The sequence below is a fragment of the Sorex fumeus genome, unplaced genomic scaffold (genome assembly GCF_029834395.1).
Source record: "Sorex fumeus unplaced genomic scaffold, SorFum_2.1 ptg000024l, whole genome shotgun sequence".
Taxonomy (NCBI): Eukaryota; Metazoa; Chordata; class Mammalia; order Eulipotyphla; family Soricidae; genus Sorex; species Sorex fumeus.
In genome coordinates, this window is record NW_026606081.1 from 50455755 (window position 1) to 50481662 (window position 25908).

General features: G+C 49.9%; 2 protein-coding genes across 8 annotated transcripts in view; one reads left to right on the forward strand and one right to left on the reverse strand.

Annotated features, from left to right (window-relative positions):
- The window catches only part of INTS9 (integrator complex subunit 9), a 62530-nt gene extending 51287 nt beyond the window's left edge, over nt 1-11243 (reverse strand). Inside the window, exon 1 of the mRNA XM_056113993.1 lies at nt 10992-11243. Within this exon, the coding sequence (XP_055969968.1) occupies nt 10992-11000 (9 nt within the window). The 5' untranslated portion in view covers nt 11001-11243. The remainder of the gene's footprint in view (nt 1-10991) is intronic.
- Nucleotides 11244-11501: 258 nt separating this feature from the next.
- HMBOX1 (homeobox containing 1) overlaps nt 11502-25908 on the forward strand; it is a 150096-nt gene continuing 135689 nt past the window's right edge. For 6 of the 7 annotated variants that reach the window (XM_056113994.1, XM_056113998.1, XM_056113996.1 and 3 more), the window contains exon 1: nt 11502-11798. The gene's annotated coding sequence lies outside the window, so the exon portion shown is untranslated. Of the gene's footprint in view, nt 11799-12053; nt 12095-25908 lie in introns of those variants that run through there. The other variant, XM_056113995.1, reaches the window with a different exon arrangement.

The window sequence follows — 25908 nt, forward strand, 5'->3', positions numbered from 1 at the left end:
GTAGACTTTTTCTTTCTTTTTTCTTTTCTTTTTTTTTTTTTCAGAGAAAAGACATTTCTTGATCTACGACTCAATGATTTGGAGACAGGGCGATAGTACCATGATAAGGTGCGACCCAGGCTTGCTCTCCAGCACCCACTGTGAGCCCCCCACCACCTGAGTACCACCAGGAGTCATTCCTGAGCAGAGTCAGGAGTAAGCCCTGAGCACAGAGTCAGGAGTAAGCCCTGAGCACAGAGTCAGGCGTAAGCTCCGAGCACTGCCAGGTGGGGCGCCAAAGCAAACAAACAAATCAAAGACAACAATCTACTAGAGGCATGTTTTGTCTTATATCTTAAAATTTTAATAAAATAATAATTACAAATTTTATATGAAATCTAAAAATTCTGAATGTTAACCTCTTTCTCCCCTCTCCCTCTTCATCTTTTGAGGGGCTGAGAACAGGCACCCTGGGTTCACACGTGCTGGCAACTGCTCGACTGCGGAGCTGCACCCAGGGCCTCTTGAAATCCAAATTATATGGGGGGGGGGGGCGGTAAAGACTGTTTGAGAACGGTCTGGAAATTCTGCAATGCAGAGTAAAGTTGGGGGGTCAGTACTACAGGATATACGGTAAACAAGTTAGTAGCAGTGGGGTTACCAATTAGACAGAGTGCAGCAGAAGAAAACCCGCCAAGCAGAAAAACAAATGTTTTTATAAACATACGAAAAACATGTTCTATCTCCTATGTACAGAAAAACTGAGTAAAAAGCACACGATACTTAAAAAAAAAAACTTTCTAGGGTGGAAAAAACAAGCCCGTTTGATGATAAGGAGGTAATGTATGGGGACAAGTTATTGGTAAGTGCATAAGCTGAGCAGTCTCCATGGGGGCGTTTTGGCAATAAACGGAAATAAAAAATGCACATGACCCCGAACCGCCAATTTCTCTGTTAGAAACATAGCCAGGGATGCTCACATAACATCGACATGGTCAGTGCAACAGGATTCTCACTGGGAAAGGCAGCGCTCTGCCTGGCTAAGGATCCACATCTACAGAACACAATGGTGGCAGCTGATCTCCGGATACCACTGATAGGCGGGTGCTCACCCACCCTGTATTTTATATTTGTAACAAGGGTACACTCTCAACATCAAGGGATGGTGATCTGCACAAAATAGTTGTGGAGGGGGTCAGGGAGGTGGTGGAAGGGCTGGATCCCTGCACCATAGGGAGGAGGCCGGGGGTGGGTCCCGTAAGCACTGCGGGGAGCTGTCCACCCCACCCCTACCCCCAAGCCCACTCCCATGCTGAGTGCAGCCCATAAGAATTGCCAGGTAGGTCCAAATCACATCCTTGAAGGTCACCTCATCCTTCAGGCAATGAAAATACAGGATTTGGGAGAAAAAATTTTTTTTAATAGTTGAAAAAAAAAGCATTGAGAATATTTTTATTTAGAATGAAACTCTACTGTATGTGGGGTGAGGATCTTGCTGAATTAGACTGATACACTAGGTCTTTTATAAAACGAAGTGGGTTGGGACATCAGTACTATCCACATGACAGATTTCTAACTCCGGAGGAAAATAACGCGAGGTCAGTGTGGGAGGGTCTCACTCCTTCTGGGAAGGACAGAAACTGGGTGCTGGGACACAGCGGCTCGGTGGCAGTCCAGGCCTTGGCAGTAGGAAGCCCTGAGTTTGATTTCCAGCACTGCTAATAATAAGTGAAAAGAGAAAATGACATAGATGTGTCCACAGAGCTCATGTGGATATAAAAGGCCTGGTGAGCACATGCTAGGGGAAAAGGCAGCTCAGGTAGAGAAGGGAACACCAAATAAAGGGTGTTGGCAGGACCCCCTCAGGATGGGAGATGCATGCTGAAAGTATATTACAGACCGAACATGATCGACACTCAATGCCTCTTTTGCAAACCACGGCACCCTAAAGGAGAGAGAGAATGCCCTGCCACAGAGGCAGAGTGGGATGGGAGGGATGGGGTTGGGAGAGATACTGGGATTAGGGGTGGTGGAGAATGGACACTGGTGGAGGGATGGGTACTCGATCATTGTATAATTGAAACCCAAGTACAAAAATTTCTAAGTCTACAATTGTACCTCACGGTGTTTCACTAATAAAAATTAAAAAAAAAAAAGGCCTGGCGAGCTGGGAGTTCTGGGAAGCTGGACGGGAGGGATTTTTACATTTATTGTGAGGGAAGGGGCTCTCAAGGAGTGCTCAGGGCCCAGGGCCACACCTGGTGGTGCTGATGGAGGCACATCTGGATCCGACTCAGCCTCAGCCTCTGTGCCACAATCTCCTCAGTCTCTACTACTATCCCCCCTAAAACCTTTGCATGGTTCGCTTTAGTGTTTTTGACCCCCGCCTGATGTGTGCTCAGGGGCAATCTCAGCAGTGCTCAGGGGGCCACGCAGAGCTGGGGATGGAACCCAGGTCCCTGCACGCAAAGCAGAGGCTTAACCTGTTGAACTGTATCTCTGGCCCCTCACAACTGGCTTTTTTTTCCGGTTTTTTTTGGGGGGTCTCACACCTGGCGATTCACGGGGTTATTCCTGGCTCTACACTCAGGAATTACTCTTGGCAGTGCTCAAGGGACCATATGGGATGCTGGGAATCGAACCCGGGTCGGCCATGTGCAAGGCAAATGCACTACCCGCTGTATTATCGCTCCAGCCCTCTCATAGGCAGCTTTTGAAAAATCAAAAAATGTACATGCATTACCCATCTAAACTACACAAAGGAGATGCTTGCCATCACTAGTCCTTAGGGAAATGAAACAATGAAACCCAGAGCCACAAAGAGATACTTCACTAATCCCATAAGATGGTTCTCCTCCAAACAGATACTCAAGGACAAGCCGGGAGGCGGGAGGCTGCCACAAAGCAGAAACCTGTGTCCAGTGCAGGCAACAAAACGCATGCAAAGAGTGTTCTTGAATCTGGAACCATCCAACGAGACCACTTTGGGGTAAAAGCCCCAAAGGACCGTGAGCAAGGTCTCAAATAGCGTTTGCACATCTGAGTTCATGGCAATTTCTGAACAATTGCTAACAGGAAGAAACAACTCAAGTGGCCACTGATGGAGAAAGGATCAACAAAATGCTCCACCGTGGGGCAGTGCCCGGTCTTGGAGAGGAGGAAATTCTGACCCACCAGAACACCGATGACTCTTTCTCTTTCCTTATTTTTAAATTGAATCACCATGAATCACAGAGTTACAAAGATATTTATGACTGAGTTCCAAGCATACGCTATTCTAACATCAGTCCCTCCACCAGTGTCCACTACCCTCTACCAATGTCCCCAGTTTCCCTACCGTCCTCCAGCCTGCCTCTGTGGTAGGCACTTTTCCCCTCCCACACTGTCCTAGTGTCCCCTTCCCTAATTTATCCTCCCCACTCCTGCTCCAGTGCCAACCTTCATACTGAAGACCAATTGTACTCATCATTTCTGTTGCCACTGGGCAATGGATGTTCCCTTACAAGGTTCCTTTCTTTCCCACATATGCGAGAGATCATATGAGAGAGATCATTCTGAGTCTGTCCCTCTCCCCTTGACCTATTTCACTCAACATGCTACTCTCCAGATCCATCCACATTGCAGTAAATTGCATGGCTTTATCTTTTCTTGTGACTGCATAGTATTCCACTGTGTTGATGTACCATAGTTTCTCTACCCAGTCATCTGTGCATGGGCATTTTGCTATTGTATATGCTGTTGTAATGAACATCGATATGTAGATGTCTGATATGTGCTTCTTGTTTGGGGTCACGCCGGGAAATTCTCAGAGGTAACTCCTGGTACACTGCTGGGGACTCAAACCCGGGTTTTATGCATGCAAAGCACGAGCTCTCACCTGCTCAGCCCCAGAGTCGGATCCCTTCAGGATCGAATTCTAACATGCTCACCAATGTTTATGGTGCTGACCTTGCACACATGCATTTGGAGGGCCCAGGTCCCCTTCCTGGCACCCTGTGGTCCCCTGGAACAGAGCCATGAGTGCCTGAGCACCTGGCCTCCAAACAAAATATCCCTGATGCTATTAGGGTATTAGCTGCAACTACTAGCTTGCCCGTTATTCCACCCGCTAGGGGCGGGGGTTGGGGGGAAAGGATAATATTAAATTAGAAACATCCAATTATGCTTTCCTCTATTTGACTGGAATAGAAAAACGTGGAAACACTGTACTTAGGGAAAGAGAATCTCTGCTTAGGTCATAAATCTGTGAAGCGGATCATGCAAGATGTTTTATTATTCATACCCCCCTTCATAAACATGAGTGATGAAAAAATAAACTGTACCTTAAGGGCAAAAGGGGTGTGGGTCTCGCAATTCTCATTAAAGAATTGCTTTCCTGAGCATCATGGCATTATCTATCTTTAGGAGAACTAAAGTTCATTCACTTGGGCTTCCAATAAATTCAAATGTTTCAGACCTTTCAGGCACCGCCTTTAAATATATGGTTGATCAGGGAGCATTTAAAATGAAAACCTCCTGTTTCTTCAGAGTCACATCCCTGCCCCACACTCAGTGCTCAGTCTGATCATGGAGGGTCCTGGGGCTTTCGGTCCCCTTTCTCCCGTGGCCTTTCTTCAACTCTGTTCTTTCTGCTCACAGTCCTGCCTCTTCTCTCCACCTCTGCAAATTCTGGCAGAGCCCCATTTCTTAGCCTTTCCTGAATGGAGAGGAAGTGCTGCTTCATTTCCCTCCTGAAGGGTGGGGATAACACCCACCCCCTGCACCTGCCCCCGACACACCCGGCCCCTCCAATGCGCCTGACGCTGTCATCTGGGTCACAGCATGCTGGCGGTAGCACCAGTATGTCCCGGCAGCCCTTTCCAGATTTGTACCACACACCTTTGCTGGGGTTTGTCTTGGGGCCACGCCCGGCAGGGCTTGGGGGCTGCTGTGGTACCAGTGCTCATGGACATTAGGGTGCCCTGCACACAGGGTCATGAGCTCCAGGCCTCGGAGCCTTCTCCCTGGCACAGAGCCACCACACCTGGTGATGCTCAGGGGTTGCTCCTGGCTCTGCACTCAGGAATCACTCCTGGCGGTGCTCAGGGGGAATCAAATGGGATGCAGGGATCGAACCCAAGTTGGCCACGTGCAAGGCAAGTAGCCTCCCCGCTGTGCTATCTCTTGGACCCAGGACACCATAATTTGACCTGGAAAAATCTGTATCTCCTCCTGGTGCATTTCCCACACCAAGACCACTGTTGTCGGGGTGTTTGGCTGGCTACGTGCAGCGGAAATCCAGAGCAGTGTGAGAGGAGGTGAGCCCGGATGGATGAGGGAAGCCACAGGAGTCAGACAGAGGAGGACACTGAGGGCTGGGCCAGCAAATGCGTCCTTCCATGCTACTGGTCTAGTGCCAGACGAGGAAGCATGTTGGCTGTGGTTGTCAGGATTCAAGGGAGGTAGATATTAATACACAGTTGTACATTACAAAAAGGGCTAGAGCGATAGCACAGCGGGTAGGGTGTTTGCCTTGCACGGGGCCAACCCGGGTTCAATTCCTCTGTCCCTCTCGGAGAGCCCGGCAAGCTACCGAGAGTATCCCGCCCACACGGCAGAGCCTGGCAAGCTCTCCATGGCGTATGCAATATGCCAAAAACAATAACAACAAGTCTCACAATGGAGACATTACTGGTGCCCACTTGAGCAAATTGGTGAACAATGGGAGGACAGTGCTACAATGCTACATTAACAAAAAATGCTCTTAATTCTGGGGGACACTCCTGATACTGACTGGGAGGAGTTCCCCAAGATCGAACCTAGGGCCGGCTTAGGCACATCCCTGGCCACTATCCACGTCATGACCATTTTCTTGACCACTAAAACAATACACGGGGGCCAAGTAAGAGACAGGGGTCAGATGTGTATCTTGCAGGTGGCCAAAACCGATTCAGTCCCAATACAGCACAGTTCCTGAGAGGGATCAGGTTCACTCCAGAGTTAGGAAGAGCCCCTGGACAAGGCGAGTGTGGCCAACCCCTGTGGGGTGGGGTGGGCATTTGGTACAGTGTCCACTGGCACTTTTCTGACTTGTACAGTCAAGTCGTCCAGACTCTCAGGGGAGGGAAGGCGGGTGAGAAGGAGCTATTCTGTTCCCCACAACCAGCCACAACCCTGTGCAGTGCCTGGCTTGAAGCAAGTGTCAGGAAATTTTGTTGAATGAGTAAGGGATAATGGAAATCGGAGGTCAGCCTATGCCCGGGCCTCTGCTGGCATTGAGCAAGCCAGGGACATGTCCCCCATTCAGAACACTGGGTTTGACTGGGCTCCTGGACCCTGTTGGAGTCTCTGCCCTCATTCCTTAGCTCTCAGAGGCCGATGCCCAGGCCGGTCTCAGCCAATGCGCCACTCTGGTTCTGAGCTGTGCCCAGCTGGCCGGCAGGCATGATGGGCAGGACGTTGGCTGCCTTTGGTGATCAATCACAGACAGGTCAGAGAGAGGCTTTCAGTTCAACTGTTACTACCCCATACCTTTGACTGTAACTCCTTTCTTTGGCTGTGCTAAGTATAAAAGCTTTAACTTCAGAGTCACAATTTAGGACTCTGAAATGCCCAAGAGTGAAATATCCATTTTTAGCACACAGCACCACTGAGTTTGAGCAAAGTCGTTCTGAGTTAGAGAAAAATCCTTTGGGGGCTGCGGGGGAGGGCACCCAAACGCTGCTGCTGGTGCTGCTTCTGCTGCTGCAGTGGTGATAAAAGATGACCTTTGGAAAGCCGGGGCTGGTATTCCATCATCAAGACACACGAGGGCAGTCTAACCAACCGTCGGAGAGAAACGCCAGCCTCTAGCCAGCCAGACAGTTTAACAACCGCGCGCAAGAGGGGAATTAGACAACAATAAAGTCGCGCCTGTCGGTAATTTAGAGCAAGAGATGTTCTTGCTCCAAATCCGAAGGCGTCGGAAGGAGTCTAAACCCCATCAATCGTAGGAAGAAACCCACCGCTCTTAGACCCAAGGTGAGGATTAATGACACTCTTAAAACAAGTTGCCTTGGCTTTGGGGCCCCAATCCCCCCTCTGGAGCAAGGTCTGCCTCCTCCTCTATATTCCACGTGGTGGGGCTGGACTTTCCCCTGCGGGACCCTGTCCTTGAAGCCCTGTCTTTGCTCCATCTGTTTCCCCAGGAGGACCGAGGAGTTAAGTTCGAATCTTCCTCCCAAAGCGGTTCGTCAGGAAACAGTCTTTTGCACAGAGACTCACAGACCGCAGAATGCTGCGGCCCCTCCCCAGCCGCCGAGCCTGAATTTTCACATTGGTAAATACCACAGAGCCTAGAATTTCTTTCATCAGATTCAAAAAGTCGAGCCAACGAGCATTTAAACGACCTTTCCCTCAGCCCTTGCACAGGAGCTCGGCAATAAGCGCAGAGGCGGATTCGGAGGCAATCAAGCCCACCCGCAAGGGATTACCATTAATCTTACAGTCACATTCAAACCTGAGCCTCAGCAAAATTACAAATGATTCCTTGTCATCGATCTTTGGGGTCAAAAGTAAGAGTTAAAATGGAAAGTATTAGAACTCTGAATGCCAAGGGTATATGGTGGACGCATAATAAATGCTGTTGATTGAATCAACGAGATTCTCTCCGTCTCTGGAACAATTGGAAGTATGACATATGCCGACGATTTTATTCACTTCAATCTTCTACTTGAGTAGCTGGATTCCTGGCCATGATGATTCCGGTTCAATTTTCGTCAATGCAGTTTCGTCCCTGCTCTCCGCTCTTTTGCTACGGGCACCAGTGAATCTAGTTTCTACCCTGGGCTGAAATGACCCCACGGGCGTACCTGACAAGGTTCGGTCTCCCTCCACAGAGACCAGAACATCCTCGAGGCAGGGGCTTCCCTTGCACACAACTGACCCGAGTTCTATTCCTGGCATCCCACATGGTCTCCCAAAGCCTGAGTGCAGAGCCAGGAATAAGCCCTGAGCACAGAGAGTGTGGCTCCCCCTTCCCATCCACTACCTCCGAACCCCCAAATAAATCCAACCAAACGAAAAAGTGTGCTAACTTTTTACAATGTGCTAACTTAGGGGGCACCTTCCTAATTTTCCTGTTCTGTCAAAATGTGATTCTGGGGCTAAAACTGCTCAATGGGAGGAATGCCCTCCTGCTTTGCATGTAGGAGGCCTGGGCTGGGTCCCTGGCACCAAACAGTCCCCCGAGAACCACCAGGGGTGAGCCCCAAGCACAGAGCCAGGAGCCCCCGCAAATGGCAGGGTGTGGCCCTGAAACCAGAAGGTGGCAATTTCACATGCAGAGTGGAGGCTGGACGGGAGTGAGCGCAGGAAGCCTGTGACCACAGAGGGGGCCAGTGGGTGTGGAATGTGTGTGGGGAACCAGGCTTTCTCAGCATCATCATTATTTTTTGGTTTGGGGGCCACACCCAGCAGATACGGGGGTCAAAGGAACCTGGCCCTTCCGTGTGCAAAGTGAGCCGTGAGCCCCAGCCCATGCTGCAGTCACCAGTCTCGTGTGGCTTAAAAATGAATGGGGAGGGGGTGAGGATAGAGTTCCAGGTCACGCCTAGAAGTGCTCAAGGGACCCTGCGGTGCCAGGGTTAAAACCCAGGGTGCCTTCATGCCAAGGACATGCTCCAGCCCTTGAACCCTCTCCCTGGCAAGAGGCGTCCTGATCTCAGAACTACACGTGTGTGCCATACAGTCGTCTGTCTTGCTCTGTGCACTTGGAACACATTCAGGACACAGTAGCAGACTAAACTAGAAACTTGAAGCCACGGGAGGAATTATTCCAGGTCAACGGGGGACACGAGAGGCACAAACGAGCCTGACTTAGAGGGGTGTTTGTGAAGCCCCTCGGCTGTGCGACTGCACCAAGGCCAAATTCCCATCTTCCAGCCGCCAAGCGGGCATCGCTCGGGAACATGTGGGGCTCAAGTCTCAGCCTCAGACCTCCTTGGCTTCGCAAAGAAAAGTTTTTCTCCCATTTTTGATAGTTACTGTTTGATGTCACGCCAGGTCATGTTGGGGGGTGGTGGGGTGTGTGTGGAGGCTTTTCCCAGCAGCAGTGCTGAGGGGACCGTGTGATGCCAGGATGCACCCCGGGCTGTGCCCAAGCAGGAATCGGATGAGCTTGGTGTAATGAGGTCCCGCCAGCCTCTGCATCCGTGTTCCGACACCTCGACATGCAGGAGCAGGAGGATTTCAGGAGCCAATCAAGATATATGTAGCACAAACTCCGGCTCCCCAAGCAAACAAGGTGCGGTGGAGACGCTTGCCTCATTCCTGCCTACATTCAGACTCAGCACAGCAGAGAGCAGTCGTCTGTCACTCAAGACACCAGATCTGCATGGGAACCATGAACTGTCCTCAAGGCGAATGCTCTCTGGGAGGCCCGAGCAACCTTTCTACCAGTTCAAGAAAAACCTTTCCATGGAGTTAGCCGTCTCTGATCCCCGGACAACTGTGAACAGGACTCCATTTTTATCATCAATATTATCCACTACAGATCTGGCTTACTGTCCTGTTGTCTGGTTTTGGGCCACACCTGGCGATGCTTGGGGGCTACTCCTGGCTCTGTGCTCAGAACCAGATGGGATGCTGGAGAATGGACCCAAGTTGGAGTGTACAAGGCAAACACCGTCCCCACTGTCCTATCTCTCCATCCCACTGGCTTACTTTTCTGCCTTCCTTAGTTTGCAGTTGTGACTTTTGCCTCCCTGTTCTCTGTTTAGCACATGGAAACACAAGCAAATTGATATTCTCAAGGTTAACCCACCTGTGCCCTCCCCTCATGAACAGCCATAAGTGGAGAATTTTGGAGCTGCCTCTTTTCAATACTTGGATTTGTCAGAAAATGACGGCGACTATGCAGCATCTAAGGGCAGCATCAGTGGGCAAGGCTGGTCCTTTGGCAACACATGTCCAAATAATTACATAAAAGGAAAATGAACCTTTTGTTTGCTGCATACAAATGACAGGAAGTGAAGTCTGACAATGCAGGAATATGGATTTTATTTATTTTGTTTGGGGTCATACTCAGCAGTGCTTGAGACTTACTCCTGATTCTGCGCTCAAGGCTTGGGGGATCATATGGAGGGCCAGGGACTCAACCCCGGCCTGCTGTTTTCAAGGCAAGCCCCTTAGCTGCTGTACTCTAGCCCTAGTCCAAGGAAGATGGATTTTTAAGAGCAGGAGAAGTAGCTTGTTACATCTTCTTCCCCACACTGCTAATGAGGCCAATCCCAGAAGAACAGGGGTGATCTAGTTAGATCTCCCTGCACAGTGAGAACAAACAAGCCTCTTAAAAGACAGCTCTGAGAAGTTCTTGTGCTAGCCTAGGGTTTAAGTCCCGTGCTGCAGAGACTTCTCGAGCCAGGCTCTCGGGCTCCATCTGCCAGGGCTCCTGCGGCCGCCAACGACCCTGATCGCAACGCCTTGAACACGTTCCGTCCATCCCAATTCCATACAGGATCCAAGACCGTAATTACTCCTCTGAGCGCACGCCCTGTCCGCTTCCTTCCCGAGTCCCAAGGGTACTTAGGGTTCTCTAAGAGCAAATGCATCCGACCATTACTTCCAGTCCATTATTGTGTGCTCCCCTGCTCCGCGCCAACCAAGCCTTCTCGCCAGCTCGAGAGAAACGTCAACCAAGTGCAGAGGTCAAGCCCCTGGATCACACACGTGGCTGCGAGGACAGATCAAACCTGGGTCCTGAACCTACCCTGGGAAAGGAAGCGGGGACACACACATGTGACGGTGTCTATCTCTTCCCTACCACGGGGACCCGCCACCAAGACGCATAAGATGTCCTGGTGGGCGGGGCGGGGGTCGTGGAGATGGACCCCCGTGTCCTGAACCAACAACAGCAGCTTGTCGGAGTGCAGTCCACTCTGCAGCGCCCACCTGCCGCCCCTCCGCCGCGACTCTTCCCTTCCCGAGGGGGGAGCGACTCCGTCCGAAAGGATCAGGCAGCACCTTTGCCCTCTGACCTAGGAGCGCAGACTCACCAGTTTCATATTGGACTTTTGGTGGCTCACTAGCAGTCAGTGGACTCCACACGCCCAGGGAGCGTCTTCCGGTTCAATCTCCGCCGGCCGCCCCCCGAGAGCACGGTGGGACATGAAGTCCTCACCCAGGTCCCCCTTCCCGGGGCATCACGGTCACTGTAGTCAGCCCCCCGGCATTCTGGGAGTTGTAGTCCTTCTTCCTCTCGCCCCTTTCCTCCCTCAACGCCTCCTTCCGTTAGCTCAGGTTCGTCCCCGCCGCCAGTTCTTCCCCCCCACCAATCGCCCCAGCATGATATCATGTCCCCCCACCCTGGGCTGGGCCCCCGTGGAACTCTGGGACATGTAGTCCGCGCGGCTCGGGAGGCCCGAGCCCCGCCTCCCTGAGGGAGGGCGGCAGGGCGCGGAGCTTGCCGGGAGTTGTAGTCCGCCGAGGCCTCCGGACGCCGAGCCCGGGGCTTTTACTCCAGGGAGGCAGAAACTACAACTCCCAGGGCCGCGCCGCTGCAGCAGGTGGGAGCGGGGCTGTTGATATCAATATGGCGGGTGTCAGCCAGACAAAGACAGTCAGTCTGATGTGATTGAGACAAGGGAGGTTTTCAGGGGGAGACTGGGAGATAGGGGCCTCCCCTCCCCCTTCTCCTCTTCCTGCGCCGGCCTCCACCCCTCCCCAGTCCCCTCCCGACGGGCGCCCCGCGCGGAACCCGCCCCTCCCCCGCCCGCTTCCCCTCCTCCCCGCTCTGCCGTCGGCGCCGGGACGCTGGGGAGGGGGCTGTGCCGGGCGCGGACAACTCGGCCGGGAATCGCGAGGTGAGTCGCGCGGGTCGCGAGCCGGGTCGCCCCGAGGCTGGCCGTCACTTCTTTCCCTCCACTTTTCTGGGGTCCGGGGGCGCCGGGGGGCGGCGGGCGGGCGGGGGGCCGGTGTCCGGAGCGGCCCGCGCCGGAGGGCGGAAGGCGGGGGGCGGCGAGTGGGTGACCCGGACGCGGGCCGTGGGGTGGGGCGCGCGCGCCGCCACGGGGCTCTGGGGCCGGGGGGGTCCGAGGGTCTGGAGTTCGGGGGAAAACTGCGCGGCGATCTCCGGGGCGTGTGCGGCTCCGGCTCCGAAGTGCGTGACGTGGGCTCGGGGGGTTCGGGGGGCGCGCGGCGGGCAGTGCGCGGCTGCCCGCGCCAACTTGGAGCGGCGGGGCTGGGCCTGGGCGGGGACGCGGGCGCCGCGCTCGGGGTGCGGGACTCCGGGGGGTGGGGGCCTGCTCCCCGCCCCCCCTCCCGGCGACGCGGCGGGGGTCCCCGGGGCGCGAGGAAAAGTGGCCCCCGAAGCGTGACCGCCGGACCCGCGCCGGGGTCGCACAGTTGGGGCCCCCGGGAAGGGAGCCCTTCGCTGCCCCCTGCGCACTGCCCCCCAAAACTGGGGGCGTACGGGGCGCAGGGTGGGGGTGCGGGCGTGTGCGCGGGTGTCCTGGGGGAGACTTCTTGCCGCTTGTTGGCGGCGGGCATGGGGGGCCCCGTTGGAGCGGAGTTGGGGGGGCGGCGGGTCCGCGCGGCGCACCCCGCCCTGGCGTGCGGCGCGGCGGCCGAGCGCGGGGCGGGTGCGGGGGGCGGCGGGGCGCCCGCAAAGTTGGGCGGCGGGCGGCGATCGCCGCCAAGGGTCATCCCGAGGCTTGCAGGGGCCGCCCGCAGCGTGCCGAGTGGGGCGGCGGGGCGGTGCGTCCGCGGGGAGCGCGCGGGTGCGGGGGGACCCCCGCCCGGCGCCCGCCGGCCCGGCCCCTTCCTTCCGCGCCCGGGCTGTGCCCTTCCTGCGGGTTGGGACCGCCTCTGCCGGGGGTCCCGGGGCCGGCGTGCTGGTGCCCTTCGCGGGCCGCACACGTCGCCTTCCAGCCGGGGGTGGGGACCCGCGCAGGGCTTCCTCGGGGCGTTTTGTGCCACAGGTAACCGGGAACCGGCAGGCCGGGCGGGCACCGCTGGGCGTTGAGCCGGATCTGAACATGGCACAGGTTGGAGGGACCCAGTGTGGCTCGGAGTTGGTCTCCCGCTGAATTCTGCTCACGAGTCAGTTTTGGAAATTGTGATTTTCTTTTTTTCTTCTTTTTTTCCCTCCCCCAAGCCTCACTGAGGAGGTATAGAGGGAAGAGGATCGCAGCATCTCTTGTTTCTCACAGTCTTTAATATTTAATAACGTGACGCCAGGACGATGTAAGATGCTATATTTTCTGCTTCCTTCAGCCTGAAATTCAACATTTTTTTTTCAGTGTGATGGGGCTTAATTTTAAATAACTACTAGAATTGCCATAAATTCTGTAATGACTGTCGAAATCTTAATGTATTTGGCCCCAAAGGGATCAGTTCTTCAACCTACCAGTAAGGCGCCATAGGTTCCATTAAAAGTAAAAGTCGTATAGAGCCAATATATAGTTTTTAAAGATATATTTTATAATTTTTGATTTGAAATTTTTTGCATCTGGTCATTAGCGCAGAGAAGCTTTAAAAAAAAAAGCATGAGATGGTATCTCTATATGTATTTAGATTGACCCAACTAGAAAAACATAATTGTATTATTTTCTAAATCTTGAGTTTAGAATGTATGATTTTATTGCAAAACTCAGACTTTATGGGGATTAGAATTTCTACAATTTATTTTTAACCAAGTATCTTAATCTGAAACACTGCTTTGCAAACACTCAAGAAAAAGCCTGTTAACTATATAATAGTTGTTTTATTTCTAGAATATGAGAATTTAAAATACACAATAATGATAAACTGTTCAATAATTTTAGAAGTGAAAATTTGAAGTGTTAAGAGGTAAAATTATTTTCTCTTAAACCAGATACTCTTTTTTGCTTTTTTCCCCCCATGCTCTGGAAATACAAAGTTACTGGGAAAAGCTTTCATTAAACTTTTCCTGACAAGTCTTCTTGAAATCATTACAGTAAACCAAACATATTCCTTGCATTCATCATTCACTGGGGTTGATTCTGTTGCATTTTAAGCACTGGGCATTAAAATGATGGAAAGCCTTTACTGCAGGTTAAAGCATAAAACATTCTCAGCATGTGGAAGTCATATGGTTTATGAAAAAGGCTGAACATCAGGGCGTTGGTGCCTGTCCAGCTTTAAATCTCATCCCGTAACTGTGAAAGGCAGTTTTATTTTAATATGATTGCTTCTAAAAATGTTTGTCTGCACCATGGGAAGTTGAAAGTCCAAACCATTTTTTAACCAATCTGTTGCTAGTCAGTGCACTGTAAAGGGTGAGCACTGGAGCCCAGAGGTGCCCGAAGCAGCCCTTAGGGTCAGTTTGGTATGTGAGGGGCTCCAGTGAGCGTTCTGGCTTTCCTAGCAGCATTTCAGTCTTAGCACAAATCCTTTGTCAGCGCCCTGCTAATACATGTGTTGCCAAAGTGAACACAAAGTCGAAGCATCACAATAGAAACTCAATAGCTCAGTCCTAGTCAAGTATAAAATGTAACAACAGATCTCCCATCGTGTGAAGAAATGTGATACCTGGATTTAGGATGGAGCTCGGAGTGTGGCACTTGCAGGGCATATGTGAGGCCCTGAGTCCCACCCCCCAGACTTGAAAAAAAAAAGGGATATTTTATTAATAAACTTTATACTCAAAATATGAATAATTTGTGCCAAGTGCTTGTCATGTTTATGGCAAGTATCGATTGGGATGTTATTGCTTATTTCAATAGACACTGAACACTTCGGGAATATTTATGCTTAATTAGTTTTGGATCTTTTGTATATTTAGCCAATTTCACCGTATTGTTTCATGCAACTTCTGTGTTTTCTATAAAATGACATTTGCTTTTCTTCGGTTCGTTTCATTGCAGCCCTTTTATTATTTCCCTATGCCAATTTTTAAGCTTGTACTGTTTCTCTTGGGAATTAGAAAATTATCTGAGGCTGTCATTTTTCATAAGTGAAAATAGGCCTTCAGCTTTAAAAAAAAATGAGACATTTGGTAGTGTTTGAGAGATAGTATAGCAGGCAGGGAGCTTGCCTTGCAGGTGGCCAACTTGGGTTTGATTCCCGGCACCCCACATGGTCCCAGAGCCCCACCTGGAGTTATTCTCCAGTACAGAGACAGGAGTCTGCCCTGAGCATCTCTGGGTGTGGTCCCCCACAGCCCCCCCCCCCCCCAAAGAGAGTGATGTAAACGTGAACGTGAACCTACTTCATTTATCGAGGGGGTTCCAGAAATTAATTATATGCCTCATTTTACTATTTGCCTAGATATTTTTCTCCTAACCATGGACCTTCAGTTCTCAATCCAGTAAAATTTAATTTATAAAAATGTTAAGTGAATGCAAAGCACAGCTCATCCAGAGAGTTGTGTATTCACACCTCCTCTCACATATAAGGGACCTTTATGCTTGTTTACATATGAAATTAGTGTATCCGTTTCAGTCATGCAGCCCATAAAGTAGGCCTGGAACCGCAAGTAACAGGAGACTAAACACACACTCCCGCCACAGCCTCCTTCTCTCAAATGAAAGGTAATGGTAGTAAAATTTTTCTCAAAATGATATTAAGTAACATGAGACTTAGATTCCAGGAGCCCCCCTGGACCCCCACCTCCAGCCCCCAGGGCCCTCTCTGGATTAGTGTCCATCTTTAAGTACTGAGTAAAAGATTTTTTTCAAGTGATCATTTGACTAAAACTTTTAGGTAGTCTGTTTAAACATAATCCAGTGCTTTAAGATAAGTTGTTTTTCTTGATCTTAGATGAAACAAAGTTGGAAATTTAGTATAACATTGCCTTGGACACTTTCCAAGAGCGTTTTAGTAACTGGAAGGCCCTGATTTTAGCTGAGTTTCCCACCCTTCTGGGGTAATAAGGCTGAAGCCAACCACACCGCCAATCCCCGGCATCCCATGTGGTCCCCGGAGCACCACCAGGAGTAATTCCTGAGCGCAAAGTCAGGGTTAAGCCCTGAGCATCAGCGGGTGTGGCTCAGAAACCAGGAAAAAGATGCATCTGGCAGCTTGGGCCTCAGTCAGTTGAGCCTTGGAATCCTTCTCACCCAGTCTGGGCAGTCTAGTTGGTATTTTGCCCAGAGGTTTCGGGGCTGGGGGAATACACGTGCAGTATCAGGGATTGAACCTGGGGCCTTGCACGTCCCTGCCCCCTGCATCACTCTCTAACTAACCCTTCTGCTTTCAGGTATCCCCTTCTTGCCCTCCCCAGTCATTCTATTTTCTCACCTGAAGGACCTTGCTGTGCTGAAATGGAAGCTTGATTGTCAGCTCTACTTTGCCTGTGATTTTTCAGTGCCCCCTGGCCTTCCTGATGACTACAAACTGTCCTTCCCTTTGTAGCAAAACCCTGTCTCTGCCACTTCCTGTGCAAGTCATTTCATCTGCCTTCGCCTCAATTTCCCCCTCTGTCGGATGGGAATCAGTGGGCCTTCATAGGATCCCCGGTAGCCTTTAGGATGCTCTGCAGACCTTAAGAGTATTGCGGCATTCAGAAGCGTGGTTGTTGTATAATCATACTGTATTCTTTTCTGTCCTGGTCCCTCCTTGTTTTTATCACTCGGGATCCCAGACAGTTTAAAGCCTTAGCTGTGCCAGGTTACTGGTGGCCAGACGCTCTGAGTGTTGATAAGGACAGTTAAGTATTCTTCCCGAGGGTTGCGTGGCTTAGTGGGGTCTTTGGAAGTAAAGAGTCGTGGAGGGTGGGAACGTGGCTCGTGATGGACCCACACACCTTGCGTGCGTGCGGCTCCGGGTTTGATACCACAAAACAACAAAGAAGGTCCAGCTGTGAGGGTCCACTCTCCAGCATCACACAGCCTCTCGGTGTCAGTGGCATAGCCCTGGGGCCCTAAGCATAGCTGGTCTGGCCCTGGTGGCTGCTGGTCATTGAAGCCTGAGCCAGCACCACATCCAAGGGCCCTGCACTGACCCACAGGCCTGGCTGGACCCCTGAGCATTGCCTCGGAGACTCCCTGTCTCTAAAAAGAATTGTGAAGTTTAAAACATAGTGCTGTACAAAAGCAGTCGTATATTTTGTTCTGATTGTTGTTGGTTTTTTCCCCCCTCCTAAATAATACTCTTAGATTATTGCTAAGTCACGGTACAATTTAAAAATTCACTTTCTTCGTCCTGCTAATACATTGAAGATTTTCTGATCTAGGTTTTTTTACTTGTTGATGAAACCTTTTGTTGTCTTCTCTCAGCTCATTGAAGATGTGTTAAATATCTAGTTTCACTTTTCCACAAATCCAGATTCTAGTTCTGTTTTAGTTCAGGCAATGTATTTACTTTCATATCGACGTTGGAATCGTTTGACTGTTGATTTACATGATCTGGACACCACTTTAGGAAGACAGCTCTTTTTTTGTTCGCTTGATTTTTTAGAGGAGGCCACTGCTCAGGGCTTACTCCTGGCTCTGCCCTCCGAGGTTACACCCGGCGGACTTGGGGACCTTATTGGGAGCTGGGAATTAAACTCGGGCGTGCGGGTACAAGACAGGGCCCCTGCCTGTGTACTGCGGCTCTTGCCCCAAACATATCTCTGTAATTTGCAAGCAAAGGTTTATACTTGAGCTTTATTTCCAACCTCCCCATGGCTTTCTAAAGTGGTATGTGATACACCTATTGTCACATCATCCATGCCCCCTTCCTCTTCAGGCGGAAAAGGTGTGCTATTCTTGCCAAGCTGAAACCCTGGCAAAATGATTTCTTAGCCTTTTGTAGAGAGGTCGCTGAGTGGCCGCAGAGCTTCTGTCCAGACTTTGTTTTCCTGAGAGGCTGCACCTTGGCTCTGGCCATGGCCTTCGTTCTACAAGCCTTCACGTTCATAGAACATGATTGTTTGGAGAACATGGAAGGCGCCGTCCTGAAGATGGTCTTCGCGTGGGTGGAAATCCACCGGGGAGTCAGAGTGGCTAGTGTCTGGCTGTCCCACAGCAGTTCCAACCCTCAGAACAGGACCAGTGCTGGACACTCTTGTCTGAGGAAGGCTGTTCAAAGAGGGGACGAGCTTCTTTATCTGAAACACCTACCGTCTCTTTCCCGTAAACTCATTTTCCTCCTGTGATCCCCAGTGAAGGTTCCAGAGAAAAGTCTGATCTGGAGAGAGTGGGCAAAGCGCTGAGCATGTACCCTGCATGCTGAAGGCTCAGACCCAGTACCACACGGTGCCCTTAGTACTCCAGGAGGTCTCCAGAGAAGTCTAGAATATTTCCTTTGCACCGCCTCGGGGCCCAAACACCCCTTCCAAGTATGCTTCCGTTGTGGTTACTTTGGGGGCCACATCTGTCCATGCTCAGGGTTAACTCTGACTCTGTTCAGGGATTACTTCCAGTGGGGTTCAGGGGACCACACGGGGTGCTGGGGGTGGAACCAGGATAAGCTGTTTGCAGAGCAAGCAAGCGCCTTCCTGCTGTCCTCTGTCTCTGATCCCCCAAGTGTGCTTGTGTGTGCGTTGCAGCGGTGTAAGGAATTGAACCCAGGGACTCCCCTGTGGGCTGCTTTGCTCTGCCACCGAGCCACACCTCTGGCCCAAATGACCTTCTTTCCTTTTTTCTTTCTGGGCCCGGGGGGGGGGGGGGCAGGTAGGGTGGGGGCGGGGAGGGACGGGGCACGGGAGAGGGACTCGAAGGTATTGGGATGGAACCTGGGGCTTAGCCTACAAGGCCCGCACACAGCCCAGACAGCTCTCCCCAGCCTCCACCTGAAGAGTGCCTTCGAGATCTCTTTCCTCCACACACCAAAAGCTCCTTCCTTGAAAAAAAAAATAGACTAAATGTATACTGAATGGGGTGTTGTCTGCATGGATGTGGCCCTGTGTTCACTTCATGCGACTCACATTTGATGAGCACACAGGCTTCTGAGACCTGGTCTCCACAGGAAGGGGCTATTTCATAAGCACAAGGTACTGTTGTTTTCAGTTCCAAATTTCATTTTCTGAAGTAAGCTCTCTGTTGGTGACCTGTCCCTGGCAAGCTACTGAGAGTATCTCGCCCGCACGGCAAAGCCTGGCAAGCTACCTGTGATGTATTCGATATGCCAAACACAGTAACAATAAGTCTCACAATGGAGACATTACTGGGCCAGCTCAAGCAAATCGATGAATAACAGGAGGACAGTGGACAGTGGACATTTGGTGACCTGTCAATGAGGGCTCTTCATTTTTAGTGACTGTTGTCCAGTTGTGTATATTACCAGAATAGGTCTCCATTTCCTAATCTGCTAAACAGACTGTAGGCTAACAGATACATAGTTTTGTTATTAAACTCCGGAGATGTTTTTCTCCTTTTAGTTCTGAAGAAGTTGTGGTCCATAGGGAGTGGCCAGGTAGTGAAGGAAGGCTGTGTGCCCTCCACCCCGTTCCTCCTTCCAGGCACATCTCCGTAGCTTTAGAGTAGGGTCCAAACCTTGCAGCGACCCTTGGGACAGTCTACATCAGGACGCTCACCACCACCACAGTTGAGAGAAACACGTGTCTTCAGCCTCTTGTCACCAACACAGAGACAGAATCAGTCCCTTCTAATGCCGATCCCTTTCCGCCCATGTAATTGCACTATTCTGCCGTAGGTAGGAGTTCAGAAACTCTTTTGGCACATGCTGAAAATTTTTATGGAAAATTCCAGCTGTGCTTTACATAAAAATTTATATAATTTAAGTTTTGACAAACATGGCATATGACACTTAGCTCAAGTGACAGAGCATGCATTGTGCCTGCGGAAGGCCCCGGGTCCAGTCCCCAGCATCCTGGGCCCTGATCCCAGCAATTCCCAACAACTAACAGCAGTAATGGTTTGAGGAATTACAATAGTCGCACCTCTAGACTTCTCAGCGGAAAGTTAACAATGATAAGAATTTCTGTGAAAAAGGAAGATGTGGAAGATTCTGATGAATTCATGATTTTTGTGATGTGCTTGCTAGAGAGGACCTTTCATAGAAATGAGGAAAACAGTAGTGAGACTGACATTTGTTTGGTTTTTGTGAGTGTTGGAGAAGGCAGCTCAGGTTTTTTGTGAGTTCCTGTCATAATTTTATTTTGAATCTGATATAAGGGAACTTCAAAGAAAGTCCGTTAGAAGAGTTCAGACAAATGATCTCCAGAAGAAAGAAAGAGGAACTGGATACTATTGTTTAGGCATAAGAAAGAACCATTAAATTCAAGGCTAGTTATGCGGCTGGTTATATTTTGCAGCCTTCTCATTAGCTATATGGCTTATGTACAGTCTGCCTTCAAAAGATGAGGCTATGAGGGACTGGAGAGAGAGAACACAGCGGGGAGGGCACTTGTCTTGCTCACAGTGGGCCTGGGTTAAATCCCTGGCACTACATAGGGTCCCACTACACATGCCAGGAGTGATCCCTGAGCATAAAGCAAGGAATAAGCCCTGAGCACCGCCCGGTATGGCCTGAAGAAACAAAGAAAAAAAGAAAAAGATGAGGCCTTTAATCCAGTGTCCAGATGTTGAACAGCTAAACCCTGCTTTAAATGCTAGCAATATTTTTCAATGTATTATAAGAGCAATCATGAGGGTTTTGTCTCCAGTTCAAGATAAAATTTTGTAAGCACTGATTATTTCCTTTGAAAAGATGACTTAAATTTTATTTATTTATTTTTTTATTGACAGGAATATGGTTACTATTGATGTTTTCTGATAAGTACCGGTGCTTCTGCTTCTGATAAGTCAGTTAGTATTTAGAGAACTTCTTGGTGACTTGCAGCTTTCATTCTTTCAAGGTACAGTTGTTTTTTCTATGAGGCCGGGCCCTTGGGAAAGTCACCTCCAAGCCACTGCTCTTTTTTAAAAAAAATTTATTTTCCTCTTTCACCTATATAAACCCTGGTTTACAAAGTGATTCATGACAATTTATTATAGACATTTCCGTATGCCTATATTCCTCCATCATTGCACCTTCCCAACGCCTTTATCTCCAGTTTTCCCAACTGCCCTGTAAACCTGCCCCCATAGCCGGCCCTCAGTAATATATTTTATATTGATTGTTATAATTTGCTTGAAGAATTATCAAAAAATGTTTCCTCTGAAGAAAGTTAGTGAGGATCGTGTATTTCATCATGAAGCCCTTAAGCCCTTTTGTAAGAGATTACTAAGATGTCGTTACATGTCAAGCCTTCTGTGTTGGTATTTTGTTAACCAAGATTGAATGCTTTCTACATTACTTCCCATCCAGTCTGGTGTGCTGCTCCTGGTTTATCAGTATTGTGGAGTTTGAGGTCTCTGAAATTTTTAATGAGGCGATAAAAGCTGGAGTTAAAGTTTTAACTGGGTGGCATTTGGGAGTGTGCATGACTGCTAGGGCTCCCAAAAGTATGGGGAGATGGGGGGAGGTATCCCATCTCCCAACTCCATGAAAGCTTGGAGATTGTAGTCACAGAACCCACATACCTGAGATTCCTAGCATATTGATTTCTGGATGAGTCTTGTCCTGCGCAGCACGTGAAGCATGGAGGTGATTATGGAGTGTGGAGGTTTTCAGCTGCTAGGGCTCTATTTGGCTGGGCACTGGGTGCTGGACTCACCCACAACCCCCTCTGAGGTGCCCTGGATGAATCAACCTTGCCTGGGGTCCGGAAGAGTCTCTGTAGCTTGTAGATCTTTTTTGAGATTTATTTATGAGTCTCTGGGTCATGGCCAGTGAAAGAGATTACATGGTGCTGGAGGTGCCCATGGGCGTGACTTCTGCGGCTCAGGGAGATGGGGGCACTGCTCTTTTGGGGTGCTCTATGCGAGGAGGGGTCTTTTGTAGAAGTCAAATGGACACTCTGAGACATGACGTGTCTGCATACTGTGTGAAGGAATGTGTGGGCTACAGAGATGAGTCCACTTAACCCTTTTCTTCAGGGGTCAGATGATCTTAAGGAAATGGGGAAAGTTTCCTAGTATAATCAGTGTTAACTTTTCTGTGGTCAGACAAGCTGTGAGGATGGAAGCGTAGGACCATGGATGGGCGTGACGTGGATTAGGGGAAGAGCCAGAGATGACACTGGGGACTTGGCTGTTTCTACAGCCGTGAACGTACCCAGAAATGGTTCCCCTCAGGGTCTTGTTGCTGCCACCGAGGAGCACACTTTGTCAGTAAACATAACGGGGCTTCCCTCCACCACCCTGCATAGGCAGACAACACTTTGTTCATTTGTTCCATCATTGGAATCGAAAGACATCTCAGAATATATCCCTGCGCTATTCCAAACCCCCACACGTTCTCCCAGGCACCGTCTGTCTGGTGAAAACTCTTCAAACCGTCTTTTAGACACTTTGCCTGCATTTGCTCCCCAGCTGGGCAGTTCCCTTCTTTCACCTTAGGGTGCCGTTCCTCCTGGGGAATGGCCCGCGCACCCCTGCTTGGCCTGTCCCAGTACGCTGTGCTCCAGAGAGGCTTGTGTTCTCTCTTCAGCGTGTATTTTTCTCTCTCCTTTCTTTCCTCTTGGTTCCCAAATGAACTTACTTTTGCTTTAAAACAGGTAAACAAAAAACCCCAAGAACCTTTTATCCTTCACAAGCTTTTGCAATAAACCAGGGCAAAGACAAGACATTTGTACCTTATTGCTTTGGAAGCAATAAATAGGAATCCAGATAATGAGATTCTCGAGGCATGTCTTCTCAGATCTGGCAACAAAAGAATTTGCATCAGGGTCTGTTCAGTGCCCCCTGCACACACCGTATGTTACCTATAACCAAAGTTCTGTAGTGTCCGTCTCGGGTGCTAAAAATCTCTCTCCTGTGTCATGTTGGAATTGATACGTGTTTCAGGGCTGAAAACTCCAAAGCTAAGTTCTGATTATGTTAGCAAACCCAGACTGAAATTTTCAAAATAAGCACAAGTAAACATAGGCAACTAAAGAATTTAAAAGATCGGATCCAATAAAAATTCACAAGGGATCTCTATCTGGGAAGTAAAAGAGTTCTAATTCTTGGGTTGTGACAGTGGAAAGCAGAGGATCCGACTGCAGAAGATTGACTTGGTAAATGGATTAAAATTTTAGTTTCCTTATTTCCTCTTGGGTACCCAAAATCTTAGATGGGCTCAGAAATATGCATCCTTCTTAAGCATGCCAGGTGTGATTTTAATGGATGTTGTCTCAGAACATTTAGGAGATTTTGCAGTCATAGAATAAAACCCTTTGAGAGCTTAATATGTGCTTGGGTCTGTGACAGTCTGTCACTGTCACTGTCCTCCCATTGTTTGATTTGCTCGAGTGGGCACCAGTAACGTCTCCATTGTGAGACTTGTTACTGTGTTTGGCATATCAAGTACGTCACGTATAACTTGCCAGGCTTTGCCTTGTGGGCAGGATACTCCTGAGCTTGCCAGGCTCTCCTAGAGGGGCAGAGAAATCGAACCTGGGTTGGCCACGTGCAAGGCAAACGCCCTACCTGCTATGCTATTGCTGTGACAGTCTAAGTAACTTTATTTTATGTTCTTTGTTGGTTTGGGGGCCATACCCAGTGGTTGCTCTGGGGTTCCTCCTAGTGGACTTGGGGGGCCGTATGGGATGCTGGGGATTGAATCCAGATTGGCAGCATGTAAGTAAATGCCCTCCCCACTGTGCTCTCACTCCACCCCACAATGTAATTTAAAGACCTGTTGTACCTTGGAGTGTTTCCTGCCTGGCACATGCTTACCATATTGTTAAACACTGCACATCTCTCTCCTCTACCACTGATCATGCCATCATCTGTGATGGGGTCCATTTGGGGTAAGCATGACTGTTTTCCTAGATGTCTTGATGGCTTGGTCTTCCATGATCCTGTCAGAGTTCATTCTTGCTGAGTTTCTGTTCTGCACACCGCCTCTTAGGGCAGTGTCCCCTCCCACCCTCTCATCTGTGTCTGTGTCTGCAGCTACTGAGCACGGTGCCTTCCCCGCCACCTGGCCCCAGTGGATCCAGTATCTCTTGAACCTTTGTCCTCACATAGTCACTCTTCAGCTCTTTTGTTTTGTCTGTCACTCACAGGCTTAATTCTAGAATATTGAATTGGTTGCGAACACAGACTTAGGAGCCAGACAGTCTCGGTGTAAATCCAGTGACCATGACTCTGAATCTTTGCAGAATCTCTTCTCTGGGAACACTCTCCCATCTGTAAATTGGAATTATCAATATCTGTGCCACAGAATGTTTGTGTGTATACGGGGCACTGTTTTAAAGGGCTAAGGGTAGAAGTTGGAGCAGATTAGGGCATACTTTAAAGGAACTTTTTAAGGGACTGCCTTTATGCGCTGGCGCCCCAGTTCGATCCCTGGCTTTGCATGGGCGGGGGGGGGGGGGGGGGCTAATTTTGGTCCTCTAGTGCCACCAAGTGTGACTGTCAAATATTAGTGAGCCCATACTCATTTCCAAAGTATTTGCCTTTTGGCATCAGTTGGATTTTTTTGTTTTGTTTTGAGGCTGTATGTAGTGGCTACGCGTAGGGGCCACTCTTAGCCCCGTTCGCAGGGTCACTTCTGGATCTGCTCAGGGCACCATGGGATGCCGGATGTCGAGTCCCCCTACCCCTAGCTCTCTTCCTGGCCCCCAGATGATTAGAATTCTAACACGTTGCAAGTAATTTCCTTCCTAGCAAACATTTCTTTTGATTGTTGCTTTACTTTACTCAGATTTCCCTTTCCAGACCTCAGCTGCATTTGGTGCAGAACAGCATGCAAGCAAAGGAAGGAATAGATGTTAAAAAAATGTTCCCACTGTTCCCTCCTCTTCCCATTCCATTCCACCTGTAGTTCTTTGGCTCTTAGGAAAGGACACGAGGCGTTTGCTCCTCTGCAGAAGCCCATAGTTGTCCTCGAACACCTGTTTCTCTCTTTTTCCTTCCCGTCACATTTCTCTCAGCAAATGCCTTTAAAACTAGGAAGGAAAAAAGAAAAGAAGGGGGGGGAGAAGGAAGGAAAGAAGGAGGAAGGGAGGGAGGCAGGAAGGTGGGAGGGAGGAAGGAAGGGATGGGGAGGGAGGGAGGGAGCCACGTTTAGTAAGTCAGAGCGTCGGTCATCATTTCTGCCTCCCAGGATTCTGGATTCTGGGGCTGACTCTGCTCACCTGGGCTCATCCAGAGACTCGCTCCCTCATGTCTGATGCCCAGGATGGAGAACACAGCTGGAAGCCTAAGACAGCTGAGACTCCTCTGTGGCGGGGTCTCTGCAAAGGCAGCTTTCCTGAGAGCAAGCAAGCCAGGGGCCGAGCATGTGCTCACAAGCAGAGCACATGCTTGCATGGCTGAGCCCAGCAGATGTGGCCGGCCGAGAGAGGGGATCAGCCCTCCCCTGCCTGGCTCTCAGTCCTCTGGGCATTACGTCTTACGTTTCTTTTGCCCTCCCTTTGTGTTTTTTTCCTTCTCTCCCTGCGTTTACCTGCTCACCAATCTTTTGCTTTTGTCTTAATCTCTAAAAAGATGTTGAAGTTTTGAGAGTATCGTCACGTATAAAGTAAAGCCGTGTGCTTGACACTCTGCCGTTCAAGGAGTTTTTCTTTTTACCTCTTAAGTATTAAAAAAGAAAAATCTTACGTGAGTGAGTTTCAACAGGTAGTTGACTTCTTAATAAAAACTTTGGTTCTGTAGAGTGTTGGCAGTACTGAATAGTGCTAAACTCTGAGCCTTGGGTGACAAAACTCGTGTTACCAAGAGTTGGGGGATCTGGGGCTCATGGTGGTGGGCTCAGTGGCCCGGACCCCAGCACTATTTCAGTGATGGCTTACAGAAAAGCTTAGTGCCAGCCAGAGTGATTGGACCTGATTGCTGCAGCATTTTGTTTTATGGAAAGGTATAAATGCCCACGTGCTCATTGGTCACCAGGCTCAGGCAGCGTGAGTTTAGCCCCTGGGGTCTCCGGCAGTGTCTGCATAACTGTTCCTGTCCTTGCTGCATGGGTGCTGTTGTCACCTGTCATCGTGGAGAAGCCTGGGGTGCAGCGCCTTATTCTTCCGCTCTCAGGACA